The following is a 23763-nucleotide window of genomic DNA, read 5'->3' on the forward strand; positions in this document are numbered from 1 at the left end:
AACGGTTCATTATGGAAGGTGTTTATACACCACTGAAAACATAGTTGTGGATCTTTATATTGGATTTCTGTCACTAGATCCTCAGAAATATTACAAACTAAACCTATAATGTCGCCATAAGCAACAGCAATTATAATATAATATGAATTTTGTTTATTGTTTCTGTGTTTTTACACCTGCCATACAAATTCAGGATTCTCCAGAATAACAATGTGGGATGAAGCTAAGGGTTTGCAAGCTTTATTGATCCCCGCTGTCTTTCACAGCCGGCCTCAACAGGGGACGACAGAGCCATGTGTTTCACCTGCAGTGTGTGTCTGGTCTGTTGGGAACCTACAGATGAGCCGTGGTGAGTGGAGATCATTAACTATTCATTCATTTAGCTCCTATGACATATCAATGATGTCCAACATTTCTCCACTATCCGCCAGGTCCGAACATGAGCGGCATTCTCCCAATTGTCCGTTTGTGAAGGGTGAGCATACGCAGAATGTGCCGCTGTCAGTGACACTGGCAACCAGCCCTGCCCAGTTTCCCAACAGCCCTGACAGTTCGGACAAAATCGTGTGCTACGGCTTTGGCAGCTGCCCACAGTTCCTGGCTGCTGCCACCAAGAGGGGCAAGATCTGCATCTGGGATGTCTCCAAAATGATGAAGGTCAGAGCATCGAACTGCGCGAACGAATGAAACATTTTCACCTGTCTTGTGTTGGTAAGTGTTTGTATTGACCCCAGAGTGTATGATTGTGTGCTGAATAGGTGCACTTGAAGTTTGACATCAATCCATACGACCCGGCTATCCTGAGGCAGCTGATCCTGTGTGGTGGTGAGCAGAGCCAGCAGACACTGATCGAGTCTCGGAGACCAACGCTGGCCTGGCTCGAGGAGTCATCCTCCTGCTCTGACCTGCCAAAGCTAGAGGGAGACAGGTGAAAGTTATGCACACACACACACACACACGTGTGTGTATATATACGCTCAACACATGAACCCTCCAAAACATATACATAGTGCAAAACAAGTTTCTCACAGTATGCGTCTGAACCTCGGCCAGTATTGAATCTCAGAGTCATACATGAATAACTGGCCTCCATCTGCGGTGTCCTCCACATGTTCACCCCTTGTTTATAGCTGGTTTATACTGTACCTCCATTTGAAATTTAGACGAACACATAAATTATGCAAACAACCTCAAGGTGCCAAACTACAACAGATCCTTGAGGCTGAGGTTGCTACGGCAACATATGATCCATGGTATACAGCAGAGAAGGCGACAAAGGAAAATTCCGAGGCATTAAGTGTAATGCCACATGAACTGAACAACTGAGAAATGCTGTATTCAGACCAAATCCAGCGGGTGTGGGTGGTGGGGGTGGCGCGTGTTTATTTGTGCATTACAAATCGGAAATATATATGTGGCGGTCAGCGTTGATATTGTGGCGAGCTGCCACAAATGAGTCAATGTTTCGGAAACACTGATGGTCATTTGACTAAAGATTTATCTACCTTTTCTCTCCATGCAAATGAAAGGTCTTGACAATAACATAATATAGTTCATTGTAATAATTGCTGGGGCAGTAAATGCTTCCATCAAAAGATTATTGTGACAGGCCTTCGGAGCAGAACTAAACCTTTATTTAACAGCTGCCCAACTCTGTCTACAAAACTTCTTCTACAAAATCAACCAAGTTAGTACTAAAAACAATAAAATGACAAAAAGAAACTGCACTGAAGCAATTATAGGTATTGCTAACATTTCTGCAAAATCCATGCATCATCTTTTCAGTTACCATTTGCCACCAAATAATCTTTTAGCACAAAATAGCAAAAACAAAACACAGCCAATCAGTCCTTCTTATTCTGTAGGAATAATGTGTCAGTGAGAGAGGCACAGTTTTTGCGTTATCATGTTAGTCACGTATTTAAACTCCTCCTTCTCTTCCAGTGATGACCAGTTGGAGGATTCAGACAGTGATGAGCATTCCCGATCAGAGTCAGTAACAGGTATGAAGACTTGTCATTTCTAAGGGGGGGGTAGTGGTGCCCTTGTTTGAAGATTGGGATGAACCATATCTGAAGTTATGTGGATACATTTGAAAACACATCACTGGACAGGAAAACCTCAGACCTCTTCTTTTGCTTCTGTTCCAGGCCAGCAGTCCCAGTGGGAGAGCATGGATGTGAGCCTTGGAGTGACAGCGCTGAGTGTGCTCCAGCAGCCAGAGAAGCTCCAATGGGAGGTGGTGGCCAGTGTGCTGGAGGACACGGTCAAGGACCTGGAGGAGCTTGGAGCCAATCCCTCACTAAACCAAGCCAAGGCCCACAGCCAGGCCAAAGCAAAGGACAAGGTCCCTGACCACCACAACATTCCTTTCCCCTGCCTTCTGGCTGGAGGCCTGCTCAGCTACCGCTCAGCATCCAGCACCCCAATGGCTGGACCCCCGCCCACAGCCCCAGCTACAACACGCAGGACCACAGATGGTCCCCTTAGGACTCAGGGCCCTGAGCCGTTCCACCCTGGACCTCTACAGGACCAGGGCCCCATGGAGATAGAGACCTGCAACCCCCAGACTGCAGCCCAGGAGCAGGGCTTCTCTAGCCTCGCAGGCTCCCAACCTCCAAGCCCCAGTTCTCTGCCAGCTATGCGTAGGACTATACCTGTGCTGCTGCTGTACAGTATCAGAGAGGTGGATGACAAGTCCTCAGGGCAGGTGTTTGCGCAAATGAACAACTTAATGAGCAAGGGCCTCCACGAGGAGGGCTTCACTGTGCCACAGATTATAGAGATGGAGTTCGACACGCACGAGCAGCTTCTTCTTCAGGATCCTCCCATCACGTATATTCAGCAGTTTGCTGATGCAGCAACTAATCTGGCAGGGTTAGACGGCCACGCAGACAAATGGAGCACACTGGGTACAGCAACGCTCTCCACCCCGCCTCGACCTGGAGCGCTGGTGCAGTGCTTGAGGCTGCCCAAACAGCTGGAAGACGAGAATCTTTATGTGGACTCGATCACGCCCTGCTGGGACGGTGTGCATCTTCTGGTCGGCCTACAGCCATCTGGCGCTGAATCTCTGAGCGCTACAAACCAAGTGGAGGCTCTCAACAATCTCAACCGTCTGCACTCTGCTCTCTGCAGCCAGCGCAAAGGAGACCCCCTACACCCGGTGGCCAACGGGGTAGAAGGCCACCACCCAGGTGGATCACCGCCTCTGACACCCCTCATTCTGCCCCCAGGCGACCAACAGCAGATACAACAGAGGTCCCCGAGTGGTGGGAATGGAGGCTATCTTGCACTCTACAAGCTCAACTACTCCACCCGAATTGTCACCTTGGAGGATGAACCTATCAAAGTGCAGCAGATCTGGGACCCTTGTGATGCCATCACCTCACTTATATTGCTTCCTCCAGATGTGCTTGATAGCAGAGAGGATGACAGTGAAGAGGCTCCTGAGGAGGCTCTCCCCTCTGGGTCAAAAAATGGTTCATCTGGGTTTGGAACGGGCCCAGCAGGCTCTGCTGGCTCTGGTACTGGGACTGCATGCGGAGCAGCCACATCCAGCAGCAGTGCTGCAGTCACCAGTCCCTCCACCTCTGCCACCAGCCACAAAGAGTGCAAGCGGATAGAGGTGGCAGGCCTGGGTCACCTGGTGGTGACCACACGGGCGGGGTACATTATGATACTGGACCTGTCCACGTTGGAGGTCCTGGCCAAGGTGGAGCCACCTAAAAAGGAGGGGTCAGCAGAGGAGACGGACCCCTTTGTCTCAGTTACCTATTGCTCTGGGACCGACCGCCTTTGTGCCTGTACCAAAGGTGAGTGTTCCTTCCTGGACGGTTTGCCTGCAGATAGTAGAGCTGTTGACTATTGGATAGGCTGGCTTTAACTTTCCCTGATGAAGGGAATGAATGTGAAGGTTGTGTCTTGTGTTATTCTGTCTCTATATTTTCTTATTGTCAGTAATCCCAAGAAAATACAAAATTCAATAATGCGTTAGACCATCTCTCAGTACTTTCGGACTTTTTCGTGGCACGCTCCGCAAGTCCTTTTGTTCCTACTGAAGACTTTAATCTTTTAAAAAAGGCGCAATAATTTGAAAGTATATTTTTAGGGGGCTATTTTCAGCAATGTCTTAATGCAAATGTGGTGTCCTATGATGTATTTCTGGCAGCATCAGTCAGGGGTCACAATACAAAGACATGAGCTTCCCAGAATGCCTTACTTGAGAAATTTAAGAGGACTCTAAAATACTGTAATTGTTGGTGCCACTGTGTTTATCCTTTTTATAAATGTATGTTTTCATGTATATTTAGGGTCCTGAAATAAGTAATGGGCCAATAGTAAAGCACTTGTCAATGTGTGTTTTATTCAGACAAAAGAATTTTGGTAGCACTTTGCATTACAGCTCAGTAATAACATTGCAATAGTGGTGTAATAGTTAGATAATAAAGAGGTTACAATGAAATAATACCAATATGTATATAGAAACACCGCGGCTACGCCTTCTTTTTACCTGTAGTATTGTCACTGGCCTCCAAGCTGCTTTCTGCTGTTTAACCCTTTATATTATATATATTTTATCACCCAGATATATACCCATTGCTATTGTCAGGTTAATACTTTGGTAATTACATGGTATTACTAATTATTACCTCTTTACTATCAAACTATTACCCTTACCCTAATTACCATTATTACTAGGGTTGTACCCGACTAAGGATTTACATAGTCTAATCAGTCTAATTATCAAGAATTGCCTATAGTCTACACACTGACTGTGTGTGTGTTTGGGGGTTGCTACACTCCGTAGCTCCGCTTTAATCTTGAAAAGCTGCAGTCTCTATTCATTAGTCACTGTAACTTGCACAGTGAATTTCCAGCTGTTCTCTGCTCTGCGCGCCCGCCATTGACCGATCTTGTTCAGAGTTGTGCCATCCTGCCGAAAATTGAATGCACGTCACGGTTCCTCGCGGGTCTATTCCAAGTACTGTTTAAAAACAAAATAATATTCTTTGTGAGGTTAATCAGTAGTGATAAATGATTTGAACATCCTGCTAAGTTCACCTACAACTCTGCACAATACTGCCGTTGCTGGTTCTCTGTCTCTCTGCTTCTATCACACAATACACATGCACACTGACCCCCTGTACCTTAAGGGTTAGGGTTACAATTTTGGATTTATTCATATACTTTAAAAAGATTTATCAAAAGCTTCTTTTCACACATTTATTTACAGCATTATATGTTATTTATATCATAATAGGCTGTATAAACCTGTAGTTCTATGTAAAATCGGACGTTGAGCACCCCATATAGCCAAAATGGTGTGATCCTCGTTTCATTACAACTCTGTGAACATTCGCCTATGAGATTGGGAGTTGAATCAGGCTCCTCCTATTGAATCATTGAACCTTTGCCTTTCCGGGTTCCACCCTAGAGCTGTAATGTAAAGTGCTACCAAACATAGTGCTCTCTATTCCTGCTGTGGCCATCCATGCATGGGGGCGCACTTCACGCATGTTACACACCATTCATGTAAAAGACAACGTACGATGTGTACGTTGTCTTTTACATGAATATTTGTAAGGTGTTGACACAGTTTGATGCAGAGTCTACTGTATGATGGTGGACTTGCATTGTGATGTTACCTCCAGAATGTTTTACTGTGCAGCGAGCTTTGGGAGTTGTGTTTTGAGTAGCTGCTGAAATGTTATCTTGATGTGTTTTCCGTAACATTTGAAGCTGTCGGCAGGTTCATAATTATCATGGGGTGCGACCCAGGTCTTGGCTCTTTAGCATAGTTAAACAAAGCATTGTCTGTGCACCATTGTTTCTCTGCAGAGAGTGATTTAAAAAAAAAACACAGAACACGGTGAAATCATATTTTTATTTATTTATTTTTTTGTTTTTCACAGAGGAATAATTCGTATCAGGCTTTGATCCATGTACTATACTTTTTATGGATTTGTTGACAATAAGAAAAATATAAAATATCATAATTAATAATTCACACAAAAACTATCATTGTTTTTGGGTATAAAAGAACAAAAACGATTAAAGCTCGATCGATAAATTCAGCCAGGCTGATTTATTGGCTGCTATTAGCTTATTGTTCTGTTGTTGTGAGAAACGTGTCACTCAGTTCTGAGCAAACACCTAGTGTGTAGGTAAACTTCATCATCTGATTTTTAAAAAAATATCACTCAGGCTATTAAAGCAAGGTTACTGTATCTGTGGTGAAATTAATACCTTTTGATGGCTTAAAAACAAGACCATACAGGCAAAATGTTGTAGCATGCAGACGAAAGCAAAATGGTCAAAAGATGAGAAGCATTCAGTTTACATAAAATGACCCTCAGGACAATCCATTTAGTTGGATGCAGAATTAAACCATCAAATTACTATGAATGTCCATTACTATATTAATTAGTATGTGCTTCATGAGTAAAGTTATGTTGATATCAAACTGATGTGTGTTCTCCTTCAGCATGTGATGTAATGCGAGTTGATTATTTGGATTAATAAGTCATTTCTACTTTTGAAGAAGAAAAAAAATGTCACGCCCTGCTGTAGAATACATGTTTGAATTTATCCATACAGTGTTTATACACTGTAGTGGTTCAGGACCTCCTAATAGACAAGTTAATATACTGTATAGATAAATAAACTACGCTAGTGTTGAAATAATACGTATTCATTTTGTTTCTGCTCTCCTCTGAAGGTGGAGAACTTCATTTCCTTCAAATTGGAGGTGTGTGTGACGATATAGATGATGGAGACATGTTTATTGATGGCCCCCTTTTTAAAGGGGCTGAACTGCTGCTTGAGGGGGCCAAGCCCTCCTCCAACCCCTCTAGCCCTGGGATCACAGGTAGAACTGAACACGACACTGGTTCATTCTCCACGTCAGACCACATGGTCTAGTGGAAAACTAGACCCATTTCAGTGTTCGGTTCTTTGACCCCTCTCTGGTACTGTTAATCCTTTGTGCAGGAGTGGACCTCCTTGTGGACCAACCTCTGACCACAGAGAGCCTGATGTCGCTGGTGGAGCTGACACGCTTCGAGACGTTGACCCCCCGCTTCTCGGCCACAGTGCCACCATGCTGGGTGGAGGTGCAACAAGAGCAGCAGCAGCGACGCCACCCACAGCACCTTCACCAGCAGCACCATGGAGATGCAGCCCAACACACCCGCACATGGAAGCTTCAGAGTGACAGGTAGCTGTTTTTAATAACTTCATTGATATTTTCAAGGAAAAAGAATAAGCTGACCTGGGCTACATAGACTTTGTACAGGAACAGGATCTTTCAGGGTCACATGTTACAGGCATGTTTTTCACTACCCGTTGTCGCGGAAATTATATTCTAGGTGAGGGATTGAGCAAATAATTGAGTTCCAACAAACCGTTGTCTTTGAAGAATTTATTAACAAAAGAGAACAGAGAAGTACTACAACATAAATCAGCTGGACCAGAGGTTCTGTCTCCTAGGACAGTCACTAATGTCTGGCCCCGAGCAAAGGGATGCATCATCATTTACACAGTCTAGGTTTCTATGTTTTGGGGAACAGAGATCCTCTCTCAGCCTTGAATGAACATTCCAGGAGAGGAGAGCAACAACAAGAGAGGAAAACACCAAAACAAGCTCACAGCTCTGAACTAAACCCGCGTAAATGTGGACGGACTAACATAAGGAGTATAGGAGAGGAAAGGTTAAGGATAAAAAACACAGTACATATATCTATAAGACATAACAATAATGGTAATAATAATAATATTAGAAGATCATACATAAAACATTAAATGTAAGAGGACACTATTTTCTGCCATAACACCCGTATTTTACATATTGATCATATTGTAGTCTTAAGGTAAAGGGCAGTTTTTCCAAACAGTCCATTTCATTAGACCTCGACAGTCCACTGTTTGTTGCAGTCATTTCCACATTTTGCCCAGGTTTAATATGACAAAATAGCTATTAACATATATTCCAAAATTTTCATTCTTTCTTTAGTGATCTTCTGCTAGAATGATCATGGTCAGTCTTGGTAGTCTCAGCCTGGCTTTCCCATATATTATTCCAATTATCATCAGATACCTTCAGGCCTGATTCCCTTTCCTGTTTATGTTTGACATGAGAAGTCTAGTACTTTTTGGATTTCTGTATTCTGCTGAAAATATCAGTGATGTTTGCTATCTTTATTCTTATATGGATCAATAAATAGAAATGTCTAAGCAGTTGGTGACCAGTGTTCTCTCTGCAGCTCCAGCTGGGACGAGCATGTATTTGAGTTGGTGTTGCCCAAGGCCTGCATGGTGGGCCACGTGGACTTCAAGTTTGTCCTGAATGCCAACATCGTCAACATTCCTCAGATCCAGGTCACTTTACTGAAGAACAAAGCACCCGGGCTGGGCAAAGTCAGCGGTGAGGACACTGCTTTGAGATTTAGTCTTTATGAAAGCTGCAGTACTGGCAGATTGTTCTTTGCAGCAACAATGCTTTGATCAGGAATACCATATTTCTTTGCAATTTTGGTCTTTCAAGATGTTCTTCTTTCTGTCTTTCCAATATCAGCTGAAATGAATTGGGACGTTTGGAACATGGAATCCAAAACTTTGCTTGAATCTTGCTTCTCTTATCTTTAACAGAGACAGCGGTGGACAGACAGATCTTGTTCCCTCTTTCTAACATCCTCCATGCCAACGGGGAGAGGAATGGTCAGCCTCTGCTCCATGACTTCACAGAGGACATACAGTTTATGGACATAGAGGAGACATCAGGTAAAGTATACAAAAAAAATACAGCCTGTATAGTTTGAGATTAGTTTTGCTTAATATTGGATTTATAAATCTTAGTTTTTCTGACACAAACAAATCTCAAGCACTTAATTTGTCTTACAACAGCTTTTGCTTACTCAAAACATTTAACTAATTTCAAACATAAGCCCTTTCATCAGTGAGTGGGAACATGATATAGATTAAATTTCAGTGCATGCTCACAATTGTATCTTTTGGGTTGCATTCCATGTGCATTGTAGCAAAAGTTCAGCCTGATCCAACTTTTTGGGTGGATGAAGATGCGTTTTTTTCACGGACCAAATGTGATTGAGGCGGAGGCTGCCTCGTAATTCTTTATGCAGGAAAACTGGCTTCATTTAGTGGACACAGTTGGACTAAATGTTTTCTTTCTTATTTATAGCTAAGGACTACCTGCTTGTCTCTGAAATAGTGTAATAAATAGCACTGATATCTGAAATTTCTGATCTTCTGATCTGGGCATAGATGCACAAGTCCCTCTTTTTTAGGGGAGAAGGTTGAACATTCTGAAACCTTTAAATATGTGTATTATCCACCCAGAGATAAATAGTGGTTCATGTGTTTGCTATAGGCTCCATGCTGTGTCCATTCTTAGAAGACCACAAGGAGGACATCCTGTGTGGTCCAGTGTGGCTGGCCAGTGGGCTGGACCTCTCTGGTCATGCGGGCATGCTCAGCCTCACCAGCCCCAAGCTGGTCAAAGGTAACAACAGTCATAACTACCTGTTTCTGTGAAGTCACTTGATGATTCCTGACCGCGCCGGAAGATCATCCGTTTAGTTTAGTGTGTGCTGGTGTTTCTCAGTCATTCTGTTCCTCCCTCCACTGCAGGCATGGCAGGAGGGAAGTACCGCTCCTTCCTGGTCCACATCAAAGCAGTGAGCGACAGGGGCATGGAGGAGAGTCCCCGGCCTGTGTTGAGAATGCCCTGTGCAAAGCCCCAGGGCACCAAAGCCCACTCACTGTCTACCCTGCTGCAACGGGCTCAGGCCTCTAAGGTACAAATTCATAGCTCCTAGTATTTTTAAAGATAGCTTTAGATTTAGTATCCCCCAAAAATGCCACCCCACCCCATCCCTTCAGGCCAAAGCCACTCCCTCAAAACACTCATGTACAGTGAGTGCACTGGCAGAGGGCTCACAGGTAGACAGGCAGGTCAGTCAACCAATCACTTCATTGGGACCAAATGAAATGATTGGCTGTGAAGTGTAAAGAGAACCTCAACAACGTAACAAAAAACCCTCGTGAAATAAACTACTGACCCCAGCCATCATCAGATACACTAAATTCTATGGAAAATAAATGAGAAAGTTTTAAAATCAGTAATGAGTACCAACAGGTTTCACAGTGCACTACCTAACTACAGTCACATTCATTTATTTGTTTACGTGTGTGTGTGTGTGTGTGTGTGTGTGTAGGAGAAGGTCTCTGCAGTGAAGACGGAGAGCCCAGCACCTTCGAAGAAAGTAGAAAACCTGCAAGGCTGTGACCTGCTGCAGGAAGTTTCAGTCACAATCAGAAGGTTTAAGAAGACGTCAGTACCTAAAGAAAGGTCAGATCACTGCTGTGGGAGGGGACACCAGCTTCTGTTTGCACTGTTGTGGAAATGTTGTCGTAATGAACACTAAAGAAAAAGCAGTAGTAATACACATCGATCAGAAAAGTTTAGCTAAGTGTTAATAGTGACTGTGTCTCCTTGGATTGTTTTTGTCTCTACTGTACATATTGCAGAGGCTGACTTTTAACCGGTTCTGTTCTTCTGTGCTTCGTAGGGTCCAAAGATGTGCTATGCTGCAGTTCTTAGACTTCCATGAGAAGCTGCTGGACACGCTGTGTCAGAGGACAGAGGGCAGCTCGGCCACCGAGCACGCCCAAAGCCTCATTCTAGACATCTTGTGTTGGCTGGCTGGGGTTTTCTCCAACGGACCCTGCAGGTAGGACTAAAGCTCCAGCACAGGAAATGACACAGATCATCTAGGAGGTCTAGGTTGCACATTACGTCCACTTTGACATTTTTCAAAGACAAGTAATTTCTCCTGTTGCTTCTTTCTAGCTTAAGAGAAGGAAAGGAGGGCCTGCTGGTGAAAACCCGGACGCGGCTAACCGATATTGTGAGGATGTGTTTCTTCGAGGCCGGCCGGAGCATAGCGCACAAATGTGCTCGCTTCCTTGCTCTTTGTATTAGGTAAGGTATTAGGCTGCTTGATTCGCTTCTAAATCCAGAGACAGAGAGGTAATAGGGAAGAATCACTTAGCCTTTCTAAGCTGCCTTTTTTTTTCTTTCTTAGTCCTGTACTTGGGACTGCTAGCCTAGCCATAACAAATTAAAAGTTTTGGTAATAATCACTTAGTTAACCTAGCTATGAGAATAAATAAAAGGAGTGCTCTCTCTTTCTCGCACGTACACATAGACAGACTTATGCATCTATGCCCACCGTTACCCCCCCCCCCCCCCCCCCCATCCGATTCTCCCTCACTCATGTCATTGGCAGAACTTCCTGGGCATTTATCCTTGTTCTGCTGTTCTGTTGTAGCCGGCGGTGGCGAAGCTTTGATTATTGGCTGTTAATTACTATTGAAGTTTCAAAGCTCAAATTTTAATTAATTAATTTCACCTGTATATTGAAGCAAACATCCTTGCAGACTTTTGTTAGTATTTGTGGTGTTTGCTGTTTAGTGAACCATACAATGTATTCTTTACCCTGAGAAAACCTGAACTTGCATTTAGTGCCATCTCCTGTGCACTACCAAAATTTACTTGCCAATAAAGAGCGGGGCGGGGGGGGGGGAGTAGTACAGTGGAAACAAAAGCAGAACTCATGATGGCTCTACCTGATGTTAATAAACACACGGTTTTGTTTCTCACTGTAGCAATGGGAAGGGGGACCCAAGTCAACAGGGTTTTGGCGCAAGTCTTCTGAAGGCTCTGCTGGACAATATGCCTTACTTGCCTGCAGCAGCAACAGGTGGTAAGTAACTGAACAACACACAGCACACCTTTCCCTTGTTTCTCTTAATGACACTACAGTGTTCATTTTCTAACCTCTCTCCTGTCTGGTTTCAGGCTCAGTGTTCTGGTACTTTGTGTTGCTGAACTATGTAAAGGAAGAGGACCTGGCGGGCTGCAGCACCTCCTGCGCCTCCCTGCTCACCGCCATCTCTCGACAGCTGCAGGACCGCCTCACCCCACTGGAGGCACTGCTGCAGACAAGGTACTTCTGGAACTACTCCGTTTGAGAGTGGCTTAAAGCTTCTGCAGGCTAACGATGCACACATTCCCAGTCTTTACCACGTTTAGACTAAACATGGGCGGGCCACCCAGGGATATTAACGGCTGCCCAGGTATATTTGGCAACCCTTTTTAGCATTTTGCAGAGAGAAAGAGAGAGCGAAGTTATCTGGTATTATGTCTATGAAGATTCTCAGTCATCCAGGTCATAGTTATCCAACGAGGGTTAAAATCAAGGGCAACTGGACTTGGTTGAAGATACTGGAAGACGTTTCGTCCCTCATCCAAAGGACTTCTTCAGTTCTGACTGACTGGCAGGGAAACTCAGCTATTTAACCTCAGTGGGGTCGTTGGCCCGGGTCATCGATACCGCTGGTTCGTTAGTGTTCCTTGTTGCTGTGACGACAGTCGTTACAGTCGTTAAGACTACCTGTGGCCAAGACTGAACGACCATCGTTGGTATCTTCACCTGAGGCTAATAGGTTACGTTTGTTGAGTTTCCTGGGAAGTGATGAAAGGACAGCATTGTAAGTGGGGGATAAGTGGTGGCGTAGACCCCCTCCTCTGTTCAATGACAGCTTCTCGACCCTGGTGTAGATGCTTCCTTGACACCTCTTTCAAACCATCCATCTTCTCTGTCTAAAATGTGCACCTGGTGGTCCTCAAACGAGTGTCCTCTGTCCTTCAGATGGAAGTAGACTGCAGAGTCTTGACCTGAGGAGTTGGCCCTTCTGTGTTGAGCCATGCGTTTGTGTAGTGGTTGTTTAGTCTCCCCAATATACAGGTCTGTGCATTCCTCACTGCATTGGACCGCATACACTAGATTGCTTTTCTTGTGTTTGGGTGTGCGGTCTTCTACTTACATCTGAAGGACAGAGGACACTCGTTTGAGGACCACCAGGTGCACATTTTAGACAGAGAAGATGGATGGTTTGAAAGAGGTGTCAAGGAAGCATCTACACCAGGGTTGAGAAGCCGTCATTGAACAGGGGAGGGGGTCTACGCCACCACTTATCCCCCACTTACAATGCTGTCCTTTCATCACTTCCCAGGAAACTCAACAAACGTAACCTATTGGCCTCAGGTGAAGATACCAACGATGGTCGTTCAGTCTTGGCCACAGGTAGTCTTAACGACTGTAACGACTGTCGTCACAGAAACAAGGAACACTAACGAACCAGCAGTATCGATGACCCGGGCCAACGACCCCACTGAGGTTAAATAGCTGAGTTTCCCTGCCAGTCAGTCAGAACTGAAGAAGTCCTTTGGATAAGGGACGAAACGTCTTCCAGTAGCTTCAACCAAGTCCAGTTGCCCTTCATTTTAACCCTTGTTGGTTATCTGGTATTACTTTACAAAACGCTGACACTGTGGATATTTTACAGGATATTAGTTTGGATTGTTTGGATTGTTTCGATAAGCTATGTCATTAACGAGCCTCCACCACATGCGGTGCATCTGCTGCTGAAAACAGATCATGGGTGGAAAAATCCAAAAGATGATTTCTGTGTCTTTACTGCGACTTTACAAAAAATGCACTGCTGATGGAGAAAGTCACAGAGCAGACACATACAGGGAGAGAGAAACAGGAAAATGCGAGTCAAGCCCGTCTGTTTGCTATAAGAGACCAGAGGTGTAGGGGTGTGTGTGAGTGTGGCTTGGTATTGTCACATTAGGACTGTCCTTACTTCCTTGATGCCTCGATCTAAACACAAACCTCTCCTCTTCCTTGCAGGTACGGCCTGTACAGCTCTCCCTTGGACCCGGTGCTCTTTGACCTTGAGGTCAGTGGTTCCTCCTGTAAGAATGCCTTCAACAGCAGCATCGGAGTCCAGTCAGATGAGATTGACCTCTCTGACATTCTCTCAGGTATTAGTCGTGCACTAATTCACATCACCTTACAGCCATGTAATTCTGCTGACTTTAAAGCCCCCCTCCAGCCAGTTTTAACTGTCGTTTTTGGTTCTTTCTGAAACAGAGAATGGGGGGTGTGGTTAATAGTCGGACGTAATCAATTACCATGACAACCAAAAACTGACCGGCTGGAGTGTTCGATAACGATATGCTGTGTTAACATCACTACACTGTAAAGTTCAGTAACATTACACTTCGCTGTCTGGCAGGAGTAGCTATTACTTACCCATGATAGAAACTAATGCGCGCGAAAAATATGAACTATCATAGAAATGTCAAAATACACTGGAAGGGGGCTTTAACTGTCTTACTGTGGTATGAAGCTTTACATCAACCAGTTACTGAGTGCCAACCATCTGACACATGACATAAGATTACTTTCTTTGAACTTGTCCAATATATTTTGGTCACCCAATATCAGGGACCATGTCTAAAAAGGGCTTCAGTTACACTCTTCACCTGATATGAATGTAAACACTCTTGAATGCAGCACTTAAATTGTATTACTAGGGGAGCTTAATCTAATTTGGTTTAGGTGCAGGCATAACATATACTTAAAGTACATTTAGCACTGCAAATAGTAAATGTTCTCCTATATAATTGTGAAATGGGGAAAGCTGGAGAGAGTTGAACATGTGATTTTAAAGATGACTCCTGAAGCTCAGATGTTTTCTTGAATGTTTTTTTGTTTTGGGTGTTGTGTGTCCTGCAGGGAATGGAAAAGTGAGCAGCTGTGCAGCAGCAGAGGGCAGCTTTACAGCGTTAACAGGACTCCTGGAGGTGGAGCCTTTGCACTTTACTTGTATCTCCACTAGTGATGGCACACGGGTGGAGCGAGATGACGCCAGCATGTTCACTGGTGAATATTGCTTTCCTTTTTTTTTTTTTACTTGTCTAAGGCTCATGAACTGGTTTGCATGAACTTCTAATCTTTCACCCCAGTGAGTACATTTGGCGTGACGCCTGCGGTGGGCGGCCTGTCGACGGGAACGGTTGGTGAAGCTTCTACAGCTCTGAGCTCTGCTGCCCAGGTGGCACTTCAATCACTGTCCCACGCCATGGTGTCTGCGGAGCAGCAGCTTCAGGTCCTGCAGGAGAAACAACAGCAACTGCTGAAGCTGCAGCAGCAGGTGACAGACCATGTCTCACACAGGATGTTCCAGTGTTAGGATACGCATCAGTGGGACAGTTAGAGAAGGCAAATTAAAAGTCAAATTCAAGGACAAAATCAGTGCTATGTTACATGGTAGACAGCGTTACACAGTCCCTTTTCCACTGTAACCCAGCATAACATGGTGTCATTGTCATGTGTTTTGTTATTATTTCCACTATTCCTTGGGGATAAGTTCCTGGAACTAAATTTAGCCACTGCTCAGGAGGTGATGCAAATGCAAGTTCAAGGTACTTGGAGGACTGTTCATCGATTGTATCAGCAGATGTGTTGTCACATCATACTGTAATAACAATGGAGAACTTAAGTTGAAAGATATTCAGCCTGAAAGAATCTGGCGGCCGTGACTGCTGACAAGACTATAAAAACAAAGAAACAATGTATGTAAAAAAAAACTAAAACAGCTATGAGGTGGTTTGACATGTTGGACTCTTATAGACCTCTTACTGGCTTGTACTTGCCCCAGTAGCCCACTGGATTTAGTATAAATGTCAATAACAAACAAAGTGTGAATAAAAATGAGTTGATCTGGCTCTTGCACTTGTAATGACATGTAACCAAAACATCTGTGTTTGTAAAATAAGGCCTTACAGGGTCATGTTCAGGTATGAGACGGCCCAGGTTACAGTTTGTTAAGGTGTAAACAGTGTAGCATAAGGAACAACACTAGTTTAGCTTAGAAAATGTTCCCCTCAGAGAGGCAGGTTGTGTTAAATTGTGAATCAACACATAATCAATAAATTAATAACTATACTAAACATCCTGCCCAATGCTAAAGTCATGAATACACATTGCACCTCAGCAACAAGTCTACCACATCTTAGTTGTGTTATTACCATTAGAATAAAATAAGTAACCTTTTAGTGTGATATCTTATACTTTTCTGAAGTAGGAAAATTGAGTACTTTTTCCACCACTGCTTCATAGATGATTTCTTATTGGACAGTGGTGCTGAGATTTGTTAAACTGGTTCCCTGGATGTGGTTGTTTTCTCTGTTGTTTTTATTTCTGTATCTTTTTATTCCAGCACGAATTGAGCTACACACATTTTGAACGAGGAATAGAATGAAAATATTCTTTGATTAAATGTTTAATAATAAATTAAGAAGTGATAATTTAATGTATGAGGCATTCTGGAAAATCTAGAAAATTCCCAGCTGGAGCTGAAATTGAAACTTTTCATCACGGACGTGTGGTATATGTGACCACAGTAGTATCCAGGTGTAGAATTTGTCTGTAAGTTGTTGTGCTGTTATAATGCCGGACAAGTGTTTTTATCCTGTGGTCAGTAATACCTTCTTGTCTGTGCTGATGACAGAAGGCCAAGCTTGAGGCCAAGCTGCATCAGACCACCTCTGCAGCCGCCGCCGCCTCAGGTGTGGGGCCCATCCACAACTCTGTGCCTTCCAACCCCTCCTCCGCTCCGGGCTTCTTCATTCACCCCTCTGATGTCATCCCTCCGACACCTAAGACCACGCCCCTCTTCATGACCCCTCCTCTCACGCCGCCCAATGAGGCGGTGTCGGTGGCCTTTAGCGCTGAGCTGGCTCACCTGTTCCCTGGCTCCATGATGGACCCTGGGCCTGTTAACCTGGCTGCACACAAGAACACACAGAAAGCCAAGCCGGTTAGTTACATGCAGCTCAATGCTTGGTTAGTTAGTGAGAGCCGAAACGCCTCTCAGACAGGGCTTTGTTTTAAACATTGTTACTTTTGTAGTAGTGACCAAAAAACTACCAAAGTACCAAAAGCCGCACCAAATGTTTGGTCAGATTTATATTCTTCACTTGTTTTCACATTTTGCCAATTAAAGATTAAAGAATTAAAGATTTTGTTTTAGCAGGTAGATGACTGTTGTTTAGACATCATATTATTTAAGAACTTTGGCTTCTGTTATTATTGACAATGAAACAAAGCTATTTCTGACCCCTAATAATGTAGTTCATAATGAATGGGCGGCCTTTTTTCCCAAAACAGGCCCAGCAATCACATGCGGTTGTTTTGGTAAAACCCTGTTTGGTCACGTAGTGAACGACAGTCCAGACTAGGTTATTTTCCAAATGCTAAAATGAGAAAATATTTACTTTTAAATTGTGAAATGGTTTCTTTTTGCTGCAGAGCCCCATGGGCAGTGGTCTGGCGTTGGCCATTTCCCAGGCATCTCACTTCCTGCAACCTCCTCCACACCAGTCCATCATCATAGAGCGGATGCACTCTGGTATGTCTTGTAGCAATATTCCATTCCATTTACTAAATGCTCTGTATTTGTATAGCGCCTTTCTAGTATTTTCTAGTATCTATTTATTTAGACTTGTACTTTCTAAAATAAATGTTTGAGGGTAAAGAAAATGTATTCTGATAGTACTCTCAAATTATTTTGTTAAATTTGTTACAAGTAATGTTATGTTATATATACAGTATGGCAACTTAATTTAAAAATCTCAAAAAACTAAGTAAAATGTTTGTTCCCTTTCTTCCCAGGAGCTCGTCGCTTTGTAACGCTGGATTTTGGCCGTCCCGTCCTGTTGACTGATGCTCTTATCCCGACCTGTGGCGACCTGGCCTCTCTGTCCATAGACATCTGGACACTGGGTGAAGAGGTGGATGGACGCAGGCTGGTGGTGGCTACCGACATCAGCACCCACTCCCTCATTCTGCACGACCTGCTGCCACCACCTGTCTGCAGGTTCATGAAGGTCTGTACTACCGATACAACCAATTGGCTGTTCCTGTGTGAAACCAGTAGTCAAGGTTGACTTTGTTTTAACATGGGAGTGTTTTCTTCTGTGGCTGTTGGTTTGCATATGTTTGGGCTATAGTGGAGGCTGGCACACCTGTCAGGATGAGACAACAATTGCAAACAAAGAGGTGTACTCAAATTAGGGCTGCAGCTAATGAGGATTTTAGTTCTAGAAGCTTCTACAGAGTTTTTCACCGATTCATTGATGCATCGTTTAAGAAGCACTTCTGCTTGGCGCCTGTAACGGGATCAGCTGTGCTCATTTATATGTGATAGATATTTATTTGTCCTTTCCAAAATTCATAGTGTGGCATACAGCAAACATCAGACCAACAACCAGACAGCTGCTTTACAAACACAAACATCACCCGAGTGCTATAACGTTACAAGTTATACTACAGGCTCGTGCAGACTACACGACTTACAGTGTCGGCCGTCTTGTGACGGGATCTTGAAGTCTTTGTGGCATTCACACTACGCGACTGATCGGTGACAGGGACACACACACTACAGGAGCTGACAGCGGCTGTGTCACCTGATGTGGGTTTCCAAACCACGTTCTGTCAAGAAAACACACGTGAAATGGGAAATGAGCGATCCTGCACAGGAAACAGCTGTTTGTTATTATAAAGATGGCGATTATAAAGACAAAGAATCTGGCTGAAAGGATGGATTAGCACACGCAGGTAGCAGGGATTGTCTGAGCTACAGAGAGAGATCCAGGGGAGTTAGAAGGTGCAGCTCCCCAACACCCAGTTAACTTATGACGTTACAACCCAAACTCACGGCCCAACTAGGCGGAGAATTACAAACGCACGTGTGCACGTTTTCAGCTGAGGACTGCAGCTTACTTTGGCAAGCCTTCAACTCAACAATAAGTCATGATGCTTTTTAGTAAGCAAATTAATCGATTAATCGTTTCAGCCCTAACTCAAATGCTAATGAGCGTCTGGGAGTGTGAGAAATAACGAGCAAGTTAAGTTGCTTGAAACCTTGACGGAAGTGATATGAAAAAAAAGTACCAGGTAGCAAGTAAAGCTACAACTATTCCACAATGGAATAGAGTGGAAAAGGGCCATAATTTGTCAATAATCATAACCATTCACTCGTAACAGTGAGTTCAGCATTTCTAGTTTGATGTAGTACATCCACCTTTTTTAATGTCCTGCTCTGTCCAGGCTGTGATTGGTTGGTTCACACGTGACATTGATGAGCGCATTGGCTTTATGAAAAGTTGACCATATCACTAAATGGCCGGCTAGCCAAACCCAAACCGTGATTATCTTTTCCCTGTTGTCTTCCGTCTTATGACTACGGTTAACAGTTTATGAATGTTGGACATCATGGGGCTCCCAGTGGGAGTTTGCTGGCAGCTGGTTCTCATTCGGCAGTGGCAATTCTGAGTGGCTGCCACTGTGTGTCTCTCTTTTGTTTTGCATAGTTCATGGCTAACCTGCTGTTTTGAGTTATATATGCTTTGGTTAGTCTTACAATGATCTATTCTCCTTATTTGCTTCCTTCAACTCTCAGATCACTGTGATTGGGCGCTATGGCAGCACCAATGCTCGAGCAAAGATCCCACTGGGCTTCTACTATGGCCACACTTACATCCTGCCGTGGGAAAGCGAACTTAAGTTGATGCACGACCCTCTGCGGGGAGAGAGCGAGGCGGCCAGTCAGCCAGATGTGGATCAGCACCTGACCATGATGGTGGCGCTGCAGGAGGACATCCAGTGCAGGTAAGACTGGAAGAAAATTGACTCCAGCACTTTAATATTCCAGATATATTTCCAGTTTGTTGGGTTTGACTGACCATGCCTTTAATTCACCCAAAGTCTGTTCACTAGATCAGTCATTTTCTCAGGCTTTTATTTCATGGGAAACATGTTTGGGATTGTCTTGAAATTGTTCAGAAGTTGCGAGCTACAGTTCATGTACAGTATATGCACTATATTGCCAATAGTTTTAGGACACCCCTCCCAATCATTGAGTTCAGATGTTCCGATCACTTCCATGGCCACAGGTGTTTAAAATCAAGCACCTAGGCATGCAGACTGCTTCTACAAACATTTGTGAAAGAATGGGTCGCTCGCAGGAGCTCAGTGAATTCATGCATGGTACTCTGATAGGTTGCCACCTGTGCAATAAGTCCATTCGTGAAATTTCCCCACTACTAAATATTCCACGGTCAGCTGTTAGTGGTATTAGAACGTGGAAGAGATTGGGAACCGAAACTCAGCCACGAAGTGATAGGCCCACAGAGCGGGGTCAGTGCATGCTGAGTGCAGAAGTCATCAACTTTCTGCAGAGTCAAGAGCTACAGACCTCAGAACGTCATGTGGCCTTCAGATTAGCTCTAGAACAGTGTGTAGAGAGCTTCATGGAGTGGGTTTCCATGGCCGAGCAGCTGCATCCAAGCCTTACATCACCAAGTGCAATGCAAAGCGTCGGATGCAGTGATGTAAAGCACGCCGCCACTGGACACTAGTGCAGTGTTCTCTGGAGTGATGAATCGCACTTCTTTGTCTGGCAGTCTGATGGACAAGTCTGGGTTTGTTGGTTGCCAGGAGAACGGTTCTTGCCTGACTGCATTGTGCCAAGTGTGTAAAGTTTGGTGGAGGGGGCGTTGTTTGTCAGGGGTTGGGCTTGGCCCCTGAGATCCAGTGAAAGGAACTGTTAATTCTTCAGCATACCAAGACAGTTTGGACAATTTCATGCTCCCGGGCTTTGTGGAAATAGTTTGAGTCCTGACCCCAACCCGATAGAACACCTTGAATTAGAGCGAGACTGCGAGCCAGGCCTTCTCGTCCAGCATCGGTGCCTCACCTCACAAATGCGCTTCTAGAAGAAAAATTCCCATGAACACACTCCTAAATCTTACGGACAGCCTTCCCAGAAGAGTTGAAGCTGTTACAGATGCAAAGCCTAAGCAAACTCATATTAAACCCTACGGATAAAGAATGGGATGTCATTAACCTTCATGTGCATGTAAAGGCAGGCGACCTAAGACTTTTGCGTATGAGAACCTATTGTGTTTTACAGTGATCAGAAGCAGCTCATTAAAGTCATTTTTCTTATCAACAAATTCCATGTAAAGACCAAAACCTGTGGCTGTGGCTTTCAGCTTGAGGCCCATTGGTTCCATAAATCCACATACATTAACTTCAGCACCTCTGATAAAGTGCAGCTCACAGTCCCGAACAGAGCAACTTTGCACTGGAAGACCTACATCTTTAAAAACAGCTCAACAGTACGTAGTTTAAATTTGAAAAAGCCTCACTAATTTCTAAAACAGCTGCTCACTGTAACTTTTAGCAGACGTTACTCAAACAGGAGGAAAGGTGAATTTTTAGGGAACTACAGTCATTGTATTAATTCACATTTGGCACTCTCCTGTTGTTTACCAGGTACAACCTAGCTTGCCATCGGCTGGAGACCCTTCTGCAGAACATAGACCTGCCGCCTCTCAACAGCGCTAACAATGCCCAATACTTCTTACGAAAACCAGACAAAGTGGTGGAGGAGGACCAGCGCGTTTTCTCAGCCTACCAGGACTGCATCCAGCTGCAGCTGCAGCTTAACCTGGCTCACCACGCCGTCCAGCGGCTGCGCGTGTCACTGGGCGCCAGCCGCAAGTCGCTCCCTACAGCCGGGCCTCCAGAGTCCCTGGAGCTGGTCCACAGCTCCTCTACAGAGCAGCTGAGGACAATCATCCGCTACCTGCTGGACACGCTGCTCAGCCTGCTGCACTCCAACAACGGTGAGCGGGGAAGTGGACACAGCTTGGTCTGCCGGTTCATGTAGTATGGTATTTTAGAGTTGACAGGGTTCAGATGCTTGGGTTGTTCCCAGTGGAAGATAGACAAAATCCTGCTTAATATGATGATTCACACTTCATTCATGTGTCTGTATATTTTCAGGCCACTCTGTGCCCTCAGTGCTTCAGAGTACCTTCCATGCCCAGGCCTGCGAGGAGCTCTTTAAACACCTTTGCATCAGTGGAACACCTAAGATCCGTCTTCACGCCGGCCTGTTATTGGTGCAGCTCTGTGGAGGCGAGCGTTGGTGGGGCCAGTTCCTCTCCAACGTACTGCAGGAGCTCTACAACTCTGAGCAGCTGCTTATCTTCCCTCAGGACAGGTGGGGGCCATCAGATTCCATATAGTTCCCCACCTTCTATACAAATGTTGATGATTATGAAAGTCATCGAACAATAACATTTTAGGTTTTCATTCTATCAAGCCTCATGTTGATCAAGCCTCATGTTAAATTTTTAGATAGCGAAAATTAGAGCTGGGTGGTATATTGAATTCATTTGATTAAATAATATTTTTGGATGATGTGGAAAAGGTCTACATTGTGAAAAATGAGTTGTATAAAGTTGTAGACTTGTAGCCTGTGTTACCTTTTCCAGATGTTTTACCCCAAACTGTAATTGGTGCTCTTTTGATAGGACTTGTTCTCCTGCAAACATCTCTGGTGTACTGCTCATCCATGTCAAGGCAGTGGTGGACGTATGCTGCATGTAGTAACTGCGGTATTTTCCATCTTGTTTCATCCCAGGGTGTTCATGCTCCTGTCCTGCATTGGCCAAAGGTCCTTGAGTAACAGCGGTGTGTTGGAGGGCCTCCTTAACCTCCTGGACAGACTGCTGTCTCCACTGCAGCAGCCACAAGCTGCTGCCCAGCGCAGGACTGAAGGTAAAGCGACAATCAACTGCGGCACGGTTACAGATGCATAGCAGAGCTTTCCAGACGTGTGACATGTAGCAAATGAGGTACAAGAGTTTGTGTTTGTGTGTTTTCCAGGTGTTTTGGATATCCCCATGATCAGCTGGGTAGTGATGTTGGTTTCCAGGCTGCTGGACTATGTAGCCAGTATAGAAGATGAGGCCTCAGGTGGGAAGAAGCATCTTGGAGGGAAAGAGCGGGAGAGAACTTTTACAGGTATATGAACTGCACAATTGTCCTTCAAATACGATGATTTCACCTTTCATCTGAGATCTACAATTTGCAGTTTTTATTCTGAAAAAGGACAAAAACAGAAAAAAAGGCATGTTTCATCAGGAGCTCATGTCATTGACAATTTATCCATCACCATTTCATCTTACGCTGCTCAAATCTCATTCAGGTTGTTGCCACAACAAGTAGGCTTGTTGAATATCCATTGTAAACTTTGAGACAATACAGTTCATCTCACTTCAGTGCTTACACTTCAACTTATTGTAAAGTTTTCTTTATTTCTTTCATCCATCCTCCCTTTTCGTTTTTGAATTGTGAAAAATGTTCAAACAATTATTTTTTTTTTGTACAAAATTTATCTAATCCAAAAATTATAGCTGGTTGTCAAAGCAAAATGTGTCTGGCACAACATGGTATCCAGCTCCTCACATTATACCAGGCTGCCGGGCAGGACAGGATTATAAAACAATAAAATAAAATTATAGCTGTTTACATTAGCTGCCTTGAGTCACGACAGTCCCATAAACTGTGTGCATGAATGCACTCCTAACGTGCCTACTCTTCATGCAGTTCACACTTCTCCCAGAAACTGTTGTGCTTTAAGTCGGATTGTGCATCAGCAACCTGATGAGTGTTGTCGTTGGTCTGTCCTTCAGGTATTCAGTGGAGCTTTATAAATAACAGCCTGCAGTCTCAGAACTCCAGCAGGTCAGCTAAAGGCAGCAGTAGCCTGGATCGACTCTATTCCCGCAAGATTCGCAAGCAGCTTGTCCATCACAAGCAGGTAAATGTGTCTCATTCCAGCACACCTTCAAACCCAGACATACAAATGTGTTGAAATGGTCAAGTACAATGCAATGTATGAAAATGTGCATACAAGCCTGGCACAGGTCAGACTCATTTGCCCATGTCATGAAGCTGCAGTATGAAT

At 44.3% G+C, this 23763-nt stretch overlaps 1 protein-coding gene across 9 annotated transcripts in view; it reads left to right on the top strand.

Annotated features, from left to right (window-relative positions):
• The window catches only part of birc6 (baculoviral IAP repeat containing 6), a 135927-nt gene that overhangs the window by 21216 nt on the left and 90948 nt on the right, over positions 1–23763 (top strand). For 8 of the 9 annotated variants that reach the window (XM_038737598.1, XM_038737605.1, XM_038737601.1 and 5 more), the window contains exons 6-33: positions 267–349; positions 432–657; positions 759–928; positions 1945–2003; positions 2151–3815; positions 6722–6871; positions 6994–7219; positions 8265–8425; positions 8650–8781; positions 9389–9520; positions 9649–9815; positions 10236–10369; positions 10590–10751; positions 10871–11002; positions 11689–11786; positions 11882–12029; positions 13782–13915; positions 14673–14819; positions 14903–15090; positions 16450–16758; positions 17250–17349; positions 17613–17827; positions 19402–19610; positions 21279–21631; positions 21792–22011; positions 22435–22571; positions 22680–22817; positions 23489–23616. In XM_038737598.1, the coding sequence (XP_038593526.1) occupies positions 267–349; positions 432–657; positions 759–928; positions 1945–2003; positions 2151–3815; positions 6722–6871; positions 6994–7219; positions 8265–8425; positions 8650–8781; positions 9389–9520; positions 9649–9815; positions 10236–10369; positions 10590–10751; positions 10871–11002; positions 11689–11786; positions 11882–12029; positions 13782–13915; positions 14673–14819; positions 14903–15090; positions 16450–16758; positions 17250–17349; positions 17613–17827; positions 19402–19610; positions 21279–21631; positions 21792–22011; positions 22435–22571; positions 22680–22817; positions 23489–23616 (6123 nt within the window). The remainder of the gene's footprint in view (positions 1–266; positions 350–431; positions 658–758; positions 929–1944; positions 2004–2150; positions 3816–6721; positions 6872–6993; positions 7220–8264; positions 8426–8649; positions 8782–9388; positions 9521–9648; positions 9816–10235; positions 10370–10589; positions 10752–10870; positions 11003–11688; positions 11787–11881; positions 12030–13781; positions 13916–14672; positions 14820–14902; positions 15091–16449; positions 16759–17249; positions 17350–17612; positions 17828–19401; positions 19611–21278; positions 21632–21791; positions 22012–22434; positions 22572–22679; positions 22818–23488; positions 23617–23763) is intronic. The other variant, XM_038737600.1, reaches the window with a different exon arrangement.

This window comes from Micropterus salmoides, unplaced genomic scaffold (assembly GCF_014851395.1).
Source record: "Micropterus salmoides isolate LMB-PRFRI ecotype aquatic unplaced genomic scaffold, ASM1485139v1 Ms_hic_scaffold_22, whole genome shotgun sequence".
Classification (NCBI taxonomy): domain Eukaryota; kingdom Metazoa; phylum Chordata; class Actinopteri; order Centrarchiformes; family Centrarchidae; genus Micropterus; species Micropterus salmoides.